General features: G+C 39.6%; 1 protein-coding gene across 2 annotated transcripts in view; it reads right to left on the bottom strand.

Annotated features, from left to right (window-relative positions):
- Nucleotides 1-4,307: 4,307 nt before the first annotated feature.
- MMRN1 (multimerin 1) overlaps nucleotides 4,308-16,926 on the bottom strand; it is a 60,144-nt gene continuing 47,525 nt past the window's right edge. For both annotated transcript variants that reach the window (XM_050943989.1, XM_050943988.1), the window contains exons 7-8: nucleotides 10,890-11,036; nucleotides 4,308-9,610 (exon numbers count right to left, since the gene is read on the bottom strand). In XM_050943989.1, coding sequence (XP_050799946.1) covers nucleotides 9,189-9,610; nucleotides 10,890-11,036 — 569 coding nt within the window. In that variant the 3' untranslated portion in view covers nucleotides 4,308-9,188. The remainder of the gene's footprint in view (nucleotides 9,611-10,889; nucleotides 11,037-16,926) is intronic.

Below are 16,926 nucleotides of genomic sequence, written 5' to 3'. Positions count from 1 at the left end.
AGACAAGTGGCACAATGAGTAGAGAAATCCAGTGCTGAAGGCATAAGTGTGAAATTTTACCCACATTGAAGAAAGTGGCAAAACTCCCATTGACTTCAAAGGGGTCAGGCTTTCATGCATATTCTATGGAATCTATGTGCAATTTGATTTCCCCACATTTTTAAATTTGCAGATATTCACACCCTGTGTGTGTGTCTGTAATACATTAGTTTCTTCTTCCACCATAGCCTTTCCAGAGCTTTGTTTTAAATCTGTACACACAGAGCAGTCTTTTCAGCATCATTAAGCTAAACTACTCTTGACATAAGACATTACAATAATTCTGCATAGATCTCCTACATACAGAACATATAGCTGTTCACATACATTTTATATTTATTCATAAATGTTCATTGGTACCTGTCACCATATTACCCTGGTTCTGAAATATTTTTTTAAAAAGACACCTGTATATAGTGGGCAGGCAGAATAAAACATCCTTCCTCCTGACTACAGCTGGCTGAAAATTTTTGAACATTTTTGCTGTTGTTGGTAAACAAAAAAAAGGCATTTGAACCCCCCCCAACATTTTTAGTGAAAAATTGTCAACATTGTTTTGCTTTCAATTAATTTTCATGCTATTTTTGAGATCTAAATGATTAAAATGACTATATTTTTATTAAAACAGAATTCTTCCTATGTAAGAACTGTTTTGCATAAATAAATCATTTTGAAATTGTTACTGAAATCCATTTTTCTGTATGGAAACAAATTCAAAAACCATTTTGATAAACAAGTCAATAACATTTTCAGTTGAAATTATTGCAAAATAATTCCCACAAAATGAGTAATTTTCAAATCCTGTGAAATAAACACAATTTTGACTTTTTCACAGTTTGTTTTGGGTGTGTGTTTGTATGTGTGCATGATTTGATCAGCTCTATTCCTGGCTACCAGCAGCACCAATAATCAGGGAAAGGCATGACACAGCCCTCAACTATGCAAATTCTTACCAAGACTGGCTCTACCATTTTTGCCGCCCCAAGCAAAAAAAAAAAGCAAATAGACAAAAAAACAGACCAGACTGTGCTGCCCCAAGAATGGACAGGATGCCGCCCCTTAGCATGTGCTACCCCAAGCACGTGCTTCCTCCATTGGTGCCTGGAATCTGCCCTGATTCTTACACATGAGCCTAAGTGGGGCTATTAACCATACTAAAGTTACACATGTACATAAGTTCTTGCAGATTCGAGGCCATAGCTTGTCCTATGCCATGCACACTGCTAAATGAGACTGATGTGCCTTTAGAGGGAGTGGATTCCATAGCTTGGACACTTCTACTGTGAATGCTTAGTCATCTGGGGATCTTTTCAGGAACTGTAGAAGTCACATATTACTCCCCATCCAGCTCTACTCTTCTTCTATTCCCTTCAGTATTCTCCGCAACAAGTTTCATAACCCTACTTAATTCTTCATTCTGAGATTAATTTTTTTTTATAGACAGATGGCAAAACTGTCTCCCTTTTATATTTTATTAAAGCTTCTAAGTTTATACTTTATAAATCAATTTTCTTTTCATTCAAATTCTGTCTTAGGTAAATAGGAGATCTTTGTGCTAACTAGTACACCAGAGATTTATTCACTTAAATTGCAGTAGCAGTAATAGCAGTTAACTCTATATATTTTTTATGCAGCAATGAGAAACTATATTCCTTACTGTGTCACATGTCTGCTCTCCACAAAAATGCCTGATTTGGGTTTGTTGAAATAATTGTAACCCTTTCCTCCTCAAATTCTCGTCTCCCCAATGATAGTCCTGACTAGTAGAGCCTGTTGTTCATTCATCTCCTCAACCATCTGTTCGGGCAAGTGGAAAAACTCAATTTAGATTATGGACAAATGATGTGATAAATACTAGATTTCCAGTTAATGCTGAATAAAAAAAATTCACAGGTAAAGAATTTAGTTTATTTCCTTCTTTCAACCTCATTTCCAACTGACTCATTCTGCCACTGATACTCAAACATCACCCTCCACTTTATTTCCTATCACTTCCATTATGTTATTGGTCACTCATAAGCAATCTAGTAGTATGTCTTGAAATCTGTAAGGATCTCACCAAAATATTTGTATACTATGTCTAATATTTTCCTACCCAAAGAAAATTTCAGTCTTTGCTGCGTCAGCATGTTCTCAGCAAGTCACTGAGAGTCATTTCAGAAAGTCACCTCTGCAAAGTGGAGTAAAACACACTAACAAATCATAATGGTGTTCTCATAGACTTGCTTTGCACTCACGTTACACAAATGGAACTGACTATACCTAGTGCAAGACAAGGTAGATTCTATTCAAGGCAGCTTCTATTCAGAGTAGGCCAGGAACTCCATCTGCTTCCAACCAGAGAAATGTAAATCAATCAGGTGATTGAAAAAAGTAATTGTCACCAGGTCTTCTCACTTGTGCCTGAGAAACGGACCAAAACAAGCATAAGAGAAGTAGTAAAAGAGGCTAAATATTTGTGTATGAATATTTGTCTCAACACAGATTAGAAAATTGTGTGTCCAACCTGTCTCCCGTGAAAGCTGCTCAGAGTTTTGCTATTGATTACAACTGGAGCAGAGTTGATCCCTGCAGTCATTGCAGTTAACATAGCTGAATCCATATTATGAGATGGAAACTGTTGACTATTTTGTGGTTCTAAAAACTTAGGCACAGACGTGAATAAATTGATTCTTTAAAAACAGCCTCCACCATCTGAATCTGGACCACTTCAGATTCTGATCAGTTCAAGAAAGTATCTAGTATCTCACAGACAGGTCTTTTCCTAGGTGATATTGGCATCAAAGCATTCAGCAGGTTTAAAGTTAGTCTGCTGCCCCCAGGCAGGCTGATCTGTTGAATGGAGTTCCCCTCTGTCACATGCTGTAGTATTCCAGTGTATTTTCCTGAGGGAAGTAGCAGTTCTGATCTTAGGGAAATACCCTGGTGTGCATATTTCTATAGAATATCCAACCCCTGCTCAGCAGAGACTGACAGTCATCCCAAAATCATATTATTCAAGTTAAGGGCATCTAGCAATCAAGGAAAGAGAGGTAAGAGCTGGAAGAGGAAATAAGCACGGGAAGGTACCATGATTGATTGTACTCAAACCAAGGAAGGAAATTAAAGATGGGGATCATGTCAGGGGAGTTTGGGGAAAAGGATAAGGATAGTGGGTAGAGTAGGATTGCATGTAGTTGTATTGGGAGAAGATTGGGCAGTGTTTCAGATTAGTACGGTATCTAATAGTACTAATGACAAAAGTCTTTTCATAATGCTGATGACTAGAGTTGGTTGGGAATTTTCCACTGAAATGATTTTTTTAATGGAAAAAGCTGTGTCCACAACATGGAAATTTACTCTTTAATTTTCAGCCAAACACATTTTATGTTTTTCCTGTGTTTTCTGTATATGTCAGTGGGTATCTGTGCACAAACTGCACTATTGTTCAGGTCTCTGAGGCATATAGTGCTAACGGGGGTGGTTAAACAGATACATTTCGGGCTAAATCCTGGAAGTCAATGGGATCCTTGCAGCACTCGACCCATTGAGAATACACCCCTGTGTTCTGAGGCTTAATGCTGTCTTTCGTAAGTATAAGCAGGTAATGGCACATTCTTTGACAGACACTGATCATAAACAACAAATGCACATGTATGTTTTTACCTTTCATGATAAAAATCAATAAGTAGACCAGTACTGAACTCATTTTTCCCCCTGGTAAGGAAATTTGTAGAGGGGTCAGATTGTTCCGATAGAGCCAAGGAAAATTCTCCCTCTAAACATGTGTATCATTTTTGCCATTTTTAATTGCAGTCATTCCTGGCTTTGCAACAAGATAACAAGATGGAATACCCTAACACATACTCAGTGTCAGACACATGCCATGCTAAATCTTCATCGATATGAAATGCACTGATTTTCAATAATGTGTTCACACAGCTTTCAAAAAACTTATGGTATTTACAAAGAACTTTTGTTCATTGTAGAGATAACACTTGTACAAATCCCACAGATTTGACTATCAAGCTTTCTGGAAGCCTTGTCTGCTATTTGTAAACAGTCATATCCTTGGTTGTGCTTTGTTTGTATGTTGCATTTTCTAAGATAAGAATCCTTTATAATGATGTAGCAACCTGCCATCAAGAAGATTTTCATAAGCATTTTTACTTAGGTATATGAAATAGGTGACTGTACGGTTGGCATTTCTGTTAGGCAACCATCCCAAAAATCTAAGTATTGGGTAGTGGGGCACTGAAGTACATTTAAAGTGAACATGCTGCCGATAATATATTTCTTAGCAATTTTATTACCAAGATATCAGTTTGAATTTTCTTGCTTAAACATTTACAGGATGAAACCCTATTTAAAGGCAAAGGTTTACTAGATCTTACTCATGAAGGAAAAATGGCATTTACAATACACATTATTGCTATAGTTCAAGAATGAGTGCCAATTTTTCACACAGAAAATGAAAAAAAAATTTCACTGCACACATTAAATATACAGCAATGTTAAATTCATAGTATTTCTCATTGAACATTATTGAAACAGTGACTTGGATTAATGTGGTTCAGAAAATACAAAGGCTTCCCCCCAAACAAAACAAGAAGATTCTCCTTTTCCACCTACTTCATAGATCTCCAGAATGGTAATGATTTCAGCTGGTTCAGTGAAAGGGCCTGTGCATTCTAAGAATAGGCTGAATGGGTAAAGAAGTGTGAAGTTGATCCATTAAGGATTAGATGAAAAATATGGACTCAAGTATCCTAGCTTCAGTATATCTGACACCCCTGAAAGGGTTGATCAAGTCTCAGAAGTTACTCAGTCACTGTGGAATGCACTCAGGATATGATCAGTAAATGAGAGTTTGATTTTACATTATAAAGCTCAGCATGGCAGGGTCCATGTCTTTATCTGTGTCTTGTACAATGCGAAGCTCAGTATCAGCACTTAATTAATAAGGATAATATAATGCTTGCAACTTCGTGGCCTTGCTAAAGACTGTTGTGGGTGATGTTCCTTTGGAAATAGTCTAAAATTGTCTTTTTGGCTTTCAAGAGTATGTATCTCTCCTGCTTATGTAGTTGAATCCTAAAGATTCAGATAAGGCTATAATAGGAGTTTCAAAAGCATGCAGGCCTCCACAGAAGAGTTTTCACAGCCAAAAAATAAACAAAAGGAAAAGGACGGGAGTGCAAGGAAGCCAATGACTCTTCTATCTACAGTTCATGACAGTGATTTAGGTGCTAATTCTTGGGGCTCCTTTAGAGGAGTGAGGTGGAAGGGACTTGGGGCAACGCTGCTTGTTCTGCTAGAGAAGAAGGTATACACAGTTTGCTAGAAAAAAACTGCATATTTCAGCATAAATGATAAAAAATATGAGGGGGAAATGCATTCAGTGATAACTAGATTTGTGTAGGTGAGGAAATGATAATGCGAGCTCCAGAGTAAATTGGATGGGCTTGTCAAAGCCAAACCTAGATAATGTTGCCATGGTTATTGAGTCACCCAGATAAAGAGACCAATGTTCGCTATACTGTATAAAGGTTTGGGTTAGTCTTTGTTATCCTTTATAAGGGCTTCCAGTAGATACTAATGTTCAGATGTGCAGCTGGGTATCTCTGTATCATCAGGGAAAACAAATCAAAGAGTTAAAAGGAAGGGGAAGGGATGTCAAAATGCTGTTGGAGCCATCATTTGGGACGATTTCTAATAGGGTCTCATGAGAATCTAGACTGATTGATTTATCACTATCTTTTCTGCATAATGGCCAGTCTTACTGATTTTATTGATCCTCAGTTATGTTCAGTATCATGTGCTTTATTAGATCAAGTGGCTTATACTTAATCACATGCCCAGAAATGAGTTTTAAAGGCTGAGGCAGATACATGCACACGCTGTAGAATCTGCATTTAGGTTTTTAACAGTCACACCGGCAATTCTACTTTGTTTTATGACTGAAAAGATCATCGCGAGTTAATGCACAATATATACTTGCAGGGAGATGCAGCTTGGTGTGTATTAAAAAAAACAGTTATTTCCCGCCTTTATTGGTGCAATAGGAATAGCAACAATGCTACTGGGGAAGGTGATTTCCAATGTATTGCTACTCAAGACCTGGATACTAATCAGAGTTCTTGGTCCATAGCTAATGAACTTGGAGTTTTTGTGGCAGAAAAATTAAAAAACATGACGACCTATCAAGAATCTGGCTGCTGTGAGAACATAATTAGTGCCTATGAAGCTGGAGAACGAGCTCGAAGGATTTTGTGGCAAGGGCAGCAAGGGCAAAGAAAGTCACATTAAAAAGAGATGCAATCTCTGGTGGGTCATTTGAATTTCATCTGCAGGGTAATTTCCACGCCATTTAGCTATCTCCACAGCAGGAATAAAGAGGACTAAATATGTTATTAAAATGACAATGTCATACAAGGAGGGGATTTGGGTATGTGGGCAGTATGTTTGATGCAATTCAGTGAGAGAGTAGGATGAGTTAGTGTCAAATCGGGGATTTCAAGTGTTCACAGAAAGATACGGTACACTGGAGAGGAAGGGGCTGAAACACACATTCAAGGTTCATGGTGTGTTGAGGATTAGTCCCATATAAGCAGAAGAGAGGATTACAAAACCACTACACTAGCGTGGTTTGCAATTGTTCCCAACACTGGTGACTCTGCTCATTTGGGTGTGTAGGTCAACGAGCTGCAGGATCTCTTTCTGACAACTTATGCATTGTGAGATCCATTAGCAAATAATTAGTGGATTTAGGCCTACAATAAATGCACTGTTATTGAGGGGGTTTTTCCTCCTTGAAATTCAGATTTTAAAATCTAGGCTTTTCAGAGCAAAGCATGTGCCTCACTTGTTAACTGTCCGACTGATACGGGGAAAGAAAAAGGAAGGGGCTTTCTTGCTTTCAGATCACAAGGGATTCAGAGGAAAAACAAATGCAGTAGGTCATACTGGTCTGTGCTAGGTAAGATGCATTTTTTCAGTCCCAAACAAGACTACTGTTCCCCACTGGTGATGAACCCAAGGTTAGAACAGATGGTGATATCACTGTCTGCTCTCCCTTGGGGTTTTCATCAGTTGAGAGCAACCTCCATTTTCATTGTAGGCTCCATGGAATTTCCTGCTGGCATATGCTGCCAGGGGATATGATGAATCTACTCAGCTCCTAACCACCCTAAGAATGCCTCCACCCTGCTTGTGGTGAATGTAGCCATGTATCGCTCCTTATTTTGCTTTCTGGGCATGGCATCTTTAACTTTCTACAGAATGCCCCTCTCTGCAGGGGGAGCTGCCATTTTATGAGGCAGGATTAATATAGCATATTTCAGAGGAGACATGCACCGCCCTCTCTCAGGGAGACTTTATTTTTGTTCTTTCTGGTTGTGCTGTTTTCCTTAATCTAAAGTAAACACCAGACTGTACGGGAAACATAACCGCCCATGATTAGGGTGGATTATCTGACTGACACTCTTAAGGAAGGATTTTCTATGGGAAGAATCCCTATCAGGGTCAGTTAGGACATAAGGTAGAGCAGACCTTGCGCAAATTTGGCCTAAAATGTTTGTTCCTGCTAAGTGTGGGAGTCAGAGTCTTTTGGAAGGACAAGTGCCTGTCCAACACCTTACAGAGAAAACCACTGATCTTCATTAAAATCACAAGTCCTGAATTGGGGCAGTGTTCATATACCTTGAATTCCTAAAAAAAAAAGCTGTTATGAATAGTATGCCTAGTTTTAAGCTATATTTTCGAATTATGGGATTCTAAAATCATTCTCCTTACTTCAGTGTATTTCTTTCTTTCTTATTTAAGATTCAGGTATATCTATTAATGAGTACTAAGAATAAACCTGGTGTTTTGTGACTTTCTTAGAAATAATTTCCTGGCAAATGAATGCAATATAATTTAGAGAGCACCCAAAACATGTTGGAGCAGATTTGCAGCTGCTGTATACTGTATACTTCAATGACGCAGTGCTGATTTATAGCAATTGAGGATCTGGTCCGCAGTGAAAAAATGTATTTAAACAAGTCCAGCTAGAAGTCTGATACCCAGTGCCTTGTACCCTGTGCAGTCATTTACATCTGAGAAAACTGAAAGCCAGTTGGGAGGAAATGCTACCAGAACAGAGTTCTCTGCTCATTCATGTCATTGATAGCATTTTACACCTACTTTGCGCGGGTGTAGGTGACTATAAATGGTGTCAGGCAGTGAGGAATCGTTCATAGATTCATAGACTTCAAGGCCAGAAGGGACCATTATGATAATTCTAGTCTGACCTTCTGCATAACTCAGGACAAAGAACGTTATGCAATAATTTCTGTATCAAGCCCATAACTTGTCTGAGCATATATAATACAATATAGAATATATTTTTAAAAGATATCCAGTCCTGATTTAAAGGCTCAGTGATGGAAAATCTACCAATTCCCTAGCTAAGTTCTTCCAATAGTCAATTACCCTCACTGTTAAAATGCTGCACCTTATTTCTTGTCTGAATTTATCTAGCATCAGTTTCCAACCATTAGATCTTGTTATACCTTTTTCTAGTAAAGAGCTATTGGCTACCATATTGTTTACATACAAGACCATGTACAAAATTATGAAGTAAATATATCTTTAAAATACAAAGATATTCACAAATCATAAAAAGCAAAAAAGGAAATATACATAATTTTCACTTGATGCTATAAGCGAAAGCGGAGCCCAAATTCTGAGCTGCAAAATCTATGCAACATCTCTGGAGTAAAGCAGGTTGCACTCGGAAAATAAGGTCAAAATTTGACCCATCATATCCAGACCTGGTGGCTGATTCTCCACTGCCTTGTAAAAGCACCCTTACCTGTTCAAGGTGAGCACAAAACATGACCAGATCAGAATTCTCCACTCACTTATGATGGTAATTTTTTTCATATTACAGTCCCTGTGGACTCTCTTTTCACAGGTGTAAATGGTTATACAAGGAACAAGGTTGTGGAGAATCAGGCCCCTGGACTCCTGAAATTTCACCTGTCCTGCAGGATGGGAGTATCTTTCTTAGAGAAACTCTGTGTTATGCAATGGAATTTACCTTGCAGGAGAGGAGAAAATTCAAGGTACAGATAAATAACTCTGCAGGCGGCTTCATTCAAGGGTGGTATTTTGCATTTATGGCTGACTTATGTACGATACAACAAGTAACCAGTAAATGTAGTGACAGGTGGATACTTGGCTGGGATGGAGCCACTTGCCAGTCTCAGCCAGACTTCTTGACCATAGTTTAACTCCAGTAAAGCATGCCCAGTTATTACCCTGTCAATGTATTTGTTACCGTTGACATTTTCAGACTGGAAAGCAAGCTTGTCTATTCCGTCAACCACTAAATAGCCAGAGAAGCGAGGACTGAATGATGCAATGGTGTATTCGAAAATATACACCCCAAGATATGGAACACGGAACCTGCCACTTGCTGGGACATAGGAAGATCCATAGTTGACATCCAGATTATTAAATCTGATGGGGCCAGGAGTCGTCATCCCGTAGGTGTGAGAGGCAAAGAAAGCCACCATAGGTGCATATCTGTAAGATCCTTTGGAAAAATCTGCAAAGAGTTAAGAGTATTTCTGAAATATGTTTCTTGGTCTTTCCCTCCCCCTCCGCATCTGTTGCATAATTAAAGAGGACCCATACTGTATGTGAGAGTTTCAAGTAGGAATTGAAACAGACATAGTGTAGAAACATTTAAGGCGTCTCATCAAGTAGCTTCAACAGCTAGAATAGAAACAAAATGAATCCCTATACACTGCAGAAAATGCATTTTCCTCCACAATTAGTGCCAAGTGCACCTACAAAAGCTATATGTCAGAAACAGCAAGGGAACTTCATTGTTGACTGTACTGCATTATTATTAAGAAAAGCTTTTATTTTCCCTCTTGCCCCAACAGCAGGATCTCTTTCTTTCCCGGTATCACAAAATTTACACAGTGTGTATGGGTGTTCTGAAGCCAGGAATTGTGCTCACAGGCCCCAGACAAATATGGGAGAGATTTAGCACTCCTGACAACAAATGGGGGAAATAAAAATGTATGTTTTTTTTTCCCATTCCGGTTGAGCATACATGCTAATATCCCTGCGACTGTACAAACGATTTTACTCACTATTCATATGTAGTCATGAATGAGAAGCAGCCAAACAGCTGCTGCAAGTAGCATTCAAATCACATTTCATGTGCCTTGGATGTAAAATGTGTATTTATTTATTTTTAAGCTTGGCTGAACAAGTATATTTTCTGCTTTCCCTGTTACCAGTAGCATTTATTCTGGCTTTCAGGGTACAGATCATTAAGTGGAGTAGTAATTCCTCTGATTTGATTGACTGGCTGAGGATCTGACCCCAGGCTCAGTAGTAGCTAATGGGATTTACAGCACACCCCAAGAGGTGCTGGGCCCATCATTTCCCAGTGAAGTGATTTCACTATTGTGTAATAAAATTCCATCTCAGCTTGTTCAAATACGTTTCTAACACCTTCCCCAGTAACCTGTCTGCTCAACCCACTACAGAGCTCTCTGGATTTTCGGCTGGCTCTGTGATCCAGACCAATTAAACATTGTGATGTGGGCCACACTAAAATAGGGGATTATGGGTCATCAACAGGGATTAAGTCCTCCAATGCTAAAGCACAGGACTCTTCTACTTGAGCAAAAGGAGTAACTTTAACTGGTATCAGCAATAGTAGGGCCTTATCCTCTGTGAACCAGTCTCTAGAGGGGGGTCACAAGATATTTAGCTAGTGTATTATGTTAGCAAATGCTGGCTGATTACTGCATGATGCAAAATGCTCATATGCATTAGTATGCTACCTTGCTAAATACTATACTTACCTACAGTCACAGAATTTTCATCTACCAACTTCATACTGCAGTTGACTCCTCCAAAGGGGTGGCGACAAGCACAAATAAAACTCTGCTTTTCATTGATGCAGGTTCCTCCGTTCTGGCAGGGGGAGGTAGTGCAGCCCAAATACTCACCTGTTTTAAAGGGAAAAAAACCAAAACCTGAATTGTCATGGTTGCTATATTCACAAACGTTAATTACGATGATGTCCACTGGGTCTTGACTGGGGCCATGCAAAACTTTTTTATCCATACCTGAAATCAGGTGAAATTCCCCTTCTGAGTGTGAAAGACAACCTCAGAGAGAGTTCAGTCAGAGCAGGACCTTCCCTATCAGTCAGGCAGTCAGTTCTACCCGCACATCTTCATTCCAGGCAGTCAGTTCCAGGAGCATTGTCTCTCTCTCTCTCTCTCTCACTCCTCCACCCCACATCCCTCTACATGTCTTGTCAAGGTTGGCTAGATGAGATAAGATGGAAGATGTTACCTACTGTGGGTGGATGGCCCAGGGTCATCTAACAAATTTGCAGTTGGGCCATGTCAATTGCTGGCCCTGAATCAGTGCCCACCAACCCACTGCAAGCTGTCTCAGGGATGGCGTTCATTGCCCATCACTCCATTTGGTCTCAGCAGAACTGGGAAAGGTCACCAAGTCTGGGTTATTCTGGACCAAGAAGGGCATCAAGTTCCCATGTCCTGGAGCTCTGCGAGCTGCCCCTCTCTTATAAAGTCAACAGGATTCAGCTTGGATTCTCCTGAAGTCATGGCAGTGTGGCACAAGGACAGAGACAATCCCTAAGACATAATATCTGAGCTCTGGAACACCATGATTTGTTCACTTAAAACCTTGCCCCTGCAATTTTGGGCATGCTACCGCAGAGGCTGTTCTGAAAGTTTGTCCCGGAAATTAAAGAATGTACAAGGTTCATACTGTTCAAAGGAAGGTGATGAAGATTAAGAGCTCCCAAACCACTTGCACACTTATGCACTTTTCTGAGCAGGGAAGCCTGCAAACTTTTCTTCTCCTGTTATATTGGTCAATCAAAGCCAAAAACCGTAGAGAACATTTTTCTTTGCTATAATTTGCGGTGCACTCGTCTCAACCATACTATACAACAGACTCAGGTCTTAAGAGTAGAGTCCAGCAATTGAAATTGTGCTTAGTCCTATGAAAGACAGCAAATTGGACAACTTCTAGGTGTGTAAGAATAGGATGGTAAATTTAAAGGGGTAGTTGAGAGACGAAAGGTCCTTTCAAATAAGCTCTGATTGCCAGGGGAAGTGTTGTATTGTCTCTTTCCACAGATAATTCCATGGCTGCAAATGAGGTATCTTTAGTTTCCAGCATAACCATTTCAGGTGCTACTGCATTTAGTCACATTATTTACATGATGAATTTTATTTCACTGAACAGAATGTTAAAGCCTTTTTCTCTTTGTGCAATGTCTCTTGAGTTTAGATTGATCAGACTTATGGACTGAAATACCAAAAAGGTTCTTGTGTATCTCATGTAATTTTTTCCTACAGTGAGTATCATCCATCACAATAGTGTTTGAAATAAAGCAATGTAAGATTGCAGTGTCAAAAGTCACAACACAGGCAACTGAAGATGAAGCACCTGTTTGCTCCTGCCTGGATAATCGCTTTGCTTTAGATTTAATTGAAGTGACTCTTGATTCACATTTCTCAGACACTCACAACTGCTTTTGTTGTATGTAAGGAAGGATGGACAGTGGCTGATTAGTTCAAAAGCACCAGCTCCTCTGGGTGGATAGCCCAGTGTGCATGGGATGCTGAATGCATCTCAGCCTGTTAACTGGCCTGTGTTTGTGCCTAGCTGCCAGGAACAACCAAAAAGGAACAAAAACATCCATGAAGCAGCCAAGAGGAGAGGCCAGTGAAGCAATCTGCATTGGGGAGGAGAAGACTGGTTAAAGGGCTGCAAAGGGAGGAACATGTGTACTGTGGAGGGTGAAGTTAAACTCATCAAGAGAGACCCTCAGATTGTATAAATTGGCATAAGTCAATGGAGTTACACCAATTTACAGCAGCTGAGCATCTGGCCCTCCAATTCCTAGAGAGGACCAAGCCAAAGTTATTAAATCATCCAAAAAAAGAGAGGAATTTCCCAGGAGCAGCTCATCCTCTAGCTGTCTGCTGAAGCACTGTAGTCTCTGTGCTGCGCTTGTAGCACACTATGACCCTGTCAAGCCACCAAATATTTTCCTTTTCTTTGCACCATTCAGCACTACATGACATCCCTAAACACAACTGCCATACTGCACACATCTTCTGAACGCAGGAAAGTTGCAAACAGACTTCACTTAGGGAAATGTCTCTGAGCACAGCATTTCATCTCGTTTTATTTAAGCCTTCACAAGTCACTAGGACAGGTAAGTGGAGGAGAGACTTGGCAAGGATAGTTCAATGAAAGGTTTAAATGGCAGAAACAACAGCAGAGGATAAGATAAATGAGGTTACTAGTTCCATGCAATTCAGTGGGACGGAGGACAGATGTAATATTAAAGCAGAGTTCTGCTGCTCTTAGTAAAGGCACACAGCCACAGTCTCTCTTTAGGGAATATTCTACTGATTGTGGTACAAACAAATCTTCAAACAAGTAATGAAACTCTGTCAGTATCCACTGAGGTGCTATTTAGAACGAAATCAGATATTTAATAATGTGAGGGAACAGATGATTGCAGCTGGCCTGCTTATTGAGAGGCATGAGTCCAATTATTTAATTTGGGAATGGCTTAAGAGGAAGGCATTTGGAAGTCATTTCCCAATGCTTGGTTTTCAGTAACTGTGACTGTTTAACTACCTGCAACCATTAAAAGATGGGCAGAGTTTGGGATTATCCTGAGCCAAATTGATTTCTAACACTCCCAAAGGCTGTCACACCACAACGTAGTTGCAATTAGGTCAGTATTCCGACAGTGTAGTCCCAGTCTGACAGCGATAAAAGTAATGGCTGTTCAGTGGCACAGGCGAAATGAATTCCTGGTCTCAGTCCAGTGGCTAGATGTCCATGGCACAAAAAGCACAGATTGACTGACTCCCCTGTAGGCAATCTCAGCAGTGAGGCCAAAGCATGGAATTACACTGTCACCTCAATAGCAGCACATTGGCCTTGCACTGGGGAGGTAGCTTGTACTGCACTAGATCTATCCTAACTGGGTCTTTTTTAAAAACAGAGAATGTGAGTCTCCAGGACTTCCATTGCAATGCCTTTTGTGAGCACTAAATTAAAAAAAAACCCATCACCATCGCCTTTCATCTGACTATTATTCTATCAGACTAAATATGCACAACTGAAGTATGAAGAGTCAAATTGAATTAGAATAATGATCAGTCTCTTGCAATTAAAACACTTAATGCAAAATACAAATGGGCTCATTTTACTGCAGGCTTCAATGATAAAGCAACAATGAAAGCTTAACATTTCTGTCAGGAAGAGTCAGAATTTACATGTATCAGTAAAATGTGACCCAGAATAGATCTCTAATTCCACATCTACAGACTGTAGAACTCCAACTTAACCCTCATTATGAGTGTCCCGCCCCCAATGGAACAAATGGGAAGTGTGCATTCAAATTAAATGGTCCGATATAGCTTATTGAAAGACAAAAATGTTCAGTCTGTTCTGTTGTTATCCATTATTACAAATATCATGCTTATGGGAGTCTGGGCCAGAAACAATAAGGAGGAAGATAGGAAATAAAGTGGAAATATTTTTGAAACCCCTTAATAAACTATAACTTCTGGGATGCTTGATTCTCTGATGAACTGTGAACGGTTGACTTTAGTCAGGTCCATGTGAATGTACCGAGATGAAAGGAATGAAAATAAGATACAGAAGATGAGAACAAAAATGAAAATAACCTTTATGCTTATCTCCCCTTTCCTAGTCTCTCACTCTCTCACACCTGCTTAAAGACTGTCATCTCACTGAAGTCGATTACTTGGTGGAGCCATTACTTAGATATTACCTAGCATTCACCCCAAATTCCCATTATATTCAACACAAGATAGGATGAAAGGGCTTGAATGGACTCTGCATTCCTTGTGTACACCTATAACCACAACTGGCTTCAGAATTGCAGTCTCACTGATTTCAATGGGAACCCATTAACGTCAGTCACAAAATTCCCATTCATTTAAGTAGGCCCAAATCCTGATCACACAGAAGTCAATGGCCAAGATTTGGCTCTACTTGCATATGGGTTGCAGGATTAGGCTCCTCAAGCTGTCACAAAACTAAACAAAAGGCTCATCTTCACTACAAGGAGATTGACAGCATTGCAATCGATGCAGCGGGTGTCCATTTTGTGGATCTAGTGAAGGCCCGCTAAATTGATTGCAGATAATTCTCTGGTTAACGCTGGTACTCCACCTTTCCGAAAAGAGTAAGGGATGTCAACCGGGGAGCATCTCCTGCCAATGCAGTGCAGTGAAGACACCGGGGTAGGTCGACCTAAGCTATGTCGACTCCAGCTATGTTATTTACATAGCTGGAGTAGCGTAACTTAGGTCAACTTACTCTGGTAGTGAAGAAAAGCCCAGAAAACAAACATCTAAGTCCTATTAAAATCTGTAATTAGAGACTTGTAACTCAGTGGTGATGCTGACCATTTGTATTTGGAGAATTTTATGGAGCTGACACATATTACTTGTGTTGTGTATAGTTTCTTAAAATATGGACAGGAGGAGCCTTTCTGGATGAGAAAAATCCATCCCACAAGGAATAGGACAGAGCGGACCAGAGGTGCAAGAAGGATAATGTTTAGACTATTTGTTGAACTGTACAGTAATAAACTAGTGACAGTGCTGAGGGGTTATCAACAGTGCATTCAAAAGCCTCAATAGCTTTAGAAAATCCTATAGAAACCTTACTTTCAAGCTGTATAGAAAAATTACTTTAAAAAAATTGTGTTTGCTATTATCTGCAAAGATCCTTGCTTTCTACAAGCACATCAAAAGTTATTAAGAAAGCTATATGTGAAAATTCAGAGTCATATAAATAATAAATAGGAATGACATTTATTCATTAACGTTTAAAAATAAGCAGCTGGCAGCTTCCTGTGCTCCAGGCAGTGGCCCTTTTGACAGTTTCCAACAAAGTGAAAGATCCAGGAGGGATCAGAGTGACATCAATTTTCTCTCCCTTTAGTTTTAATTAGGACCAAGGTTTTTTGAATTTCCATCTTTTGTGCAATGACAGAGGCAGGCAGAAAACAGAGATGTCTCAGAAGGAGTCGCTGTACTAAGGATAAATAATTGAAATTCGCTTTATTGTATGGAAAGGGTTTTGCAGATGTCAGTGCATTTTTAAGCATCTTTCAGTTGCCAGATAAAAGATTGATGTATCCTCCTAAGGATAAGACAACTTTGGGCCCAATTCTTTGACCTTTGTGTTAATGCGTGTTTAAACTGAAGCATGGGCTTAAACACTCTGCTGAATAGTTGGACTTAAACACATGCTTAAACACTTGAACTGAGACCTTAGTAGTGTTCATTCAATAAAGCTCAAGCACTTGCAAGCTACCACGAAAGGGTCTCAAACAGAGTGAAACTGAGGTTGGCTTTTTAAATCAAATGGATATTTAGGAATAATTTTTTTGCACTATTGGCTTAGCTTTAGTAATGGATGTGTGGAAATCAGAAACTGACGACAGATGGGGAAAAAACTGGTTAGGTTCCTGCACATAATGCAGATTCCAGTTAAACCTAGTAAAGAATCTAGGAGAAAATGGGATAGAAAAGGTGGATGAGTGATACAAAGAGATTTGCCCACACTTGAGCACCTATAAACAAGTAAGTGTAACATGGAAATTTTTACTTCCCTTTCCATTATCTATCCTGCATAGCCCGTGAATACTTTTTTTAAAAAGTGCCCTAGTGACTTAGGAGCCCAAGTCCCATTTACAAAAGTGACTTATGCTCCTAAGTCACTAAACCATTTTTGAAAATTTTACCCAGCATCTTATTTTTTTCTCGTTTTATTTCACTTTCACAGAAGTGA

Source organism: Gopherus flavomarginatus, chromosome 3 (genome assembly GCF_025201925.1).
Source record: "Gopherus flavomarginatus isolate rGopFla2 chromosome 3, rGopFla2.mat.asm, whole genome shotgun sequence".
Classification (NCBI taxonomy): Eukaryota; Metazoa; Chordata; order Testudines; family Testudinidae; genus Gopherus; species Gopherus flavomarginatus.
The sequence above is the reverse complement of the archived record's forward strand: the minus strand, read 5'-3'. Positions and strand labels throughout refer to the sequence as shown.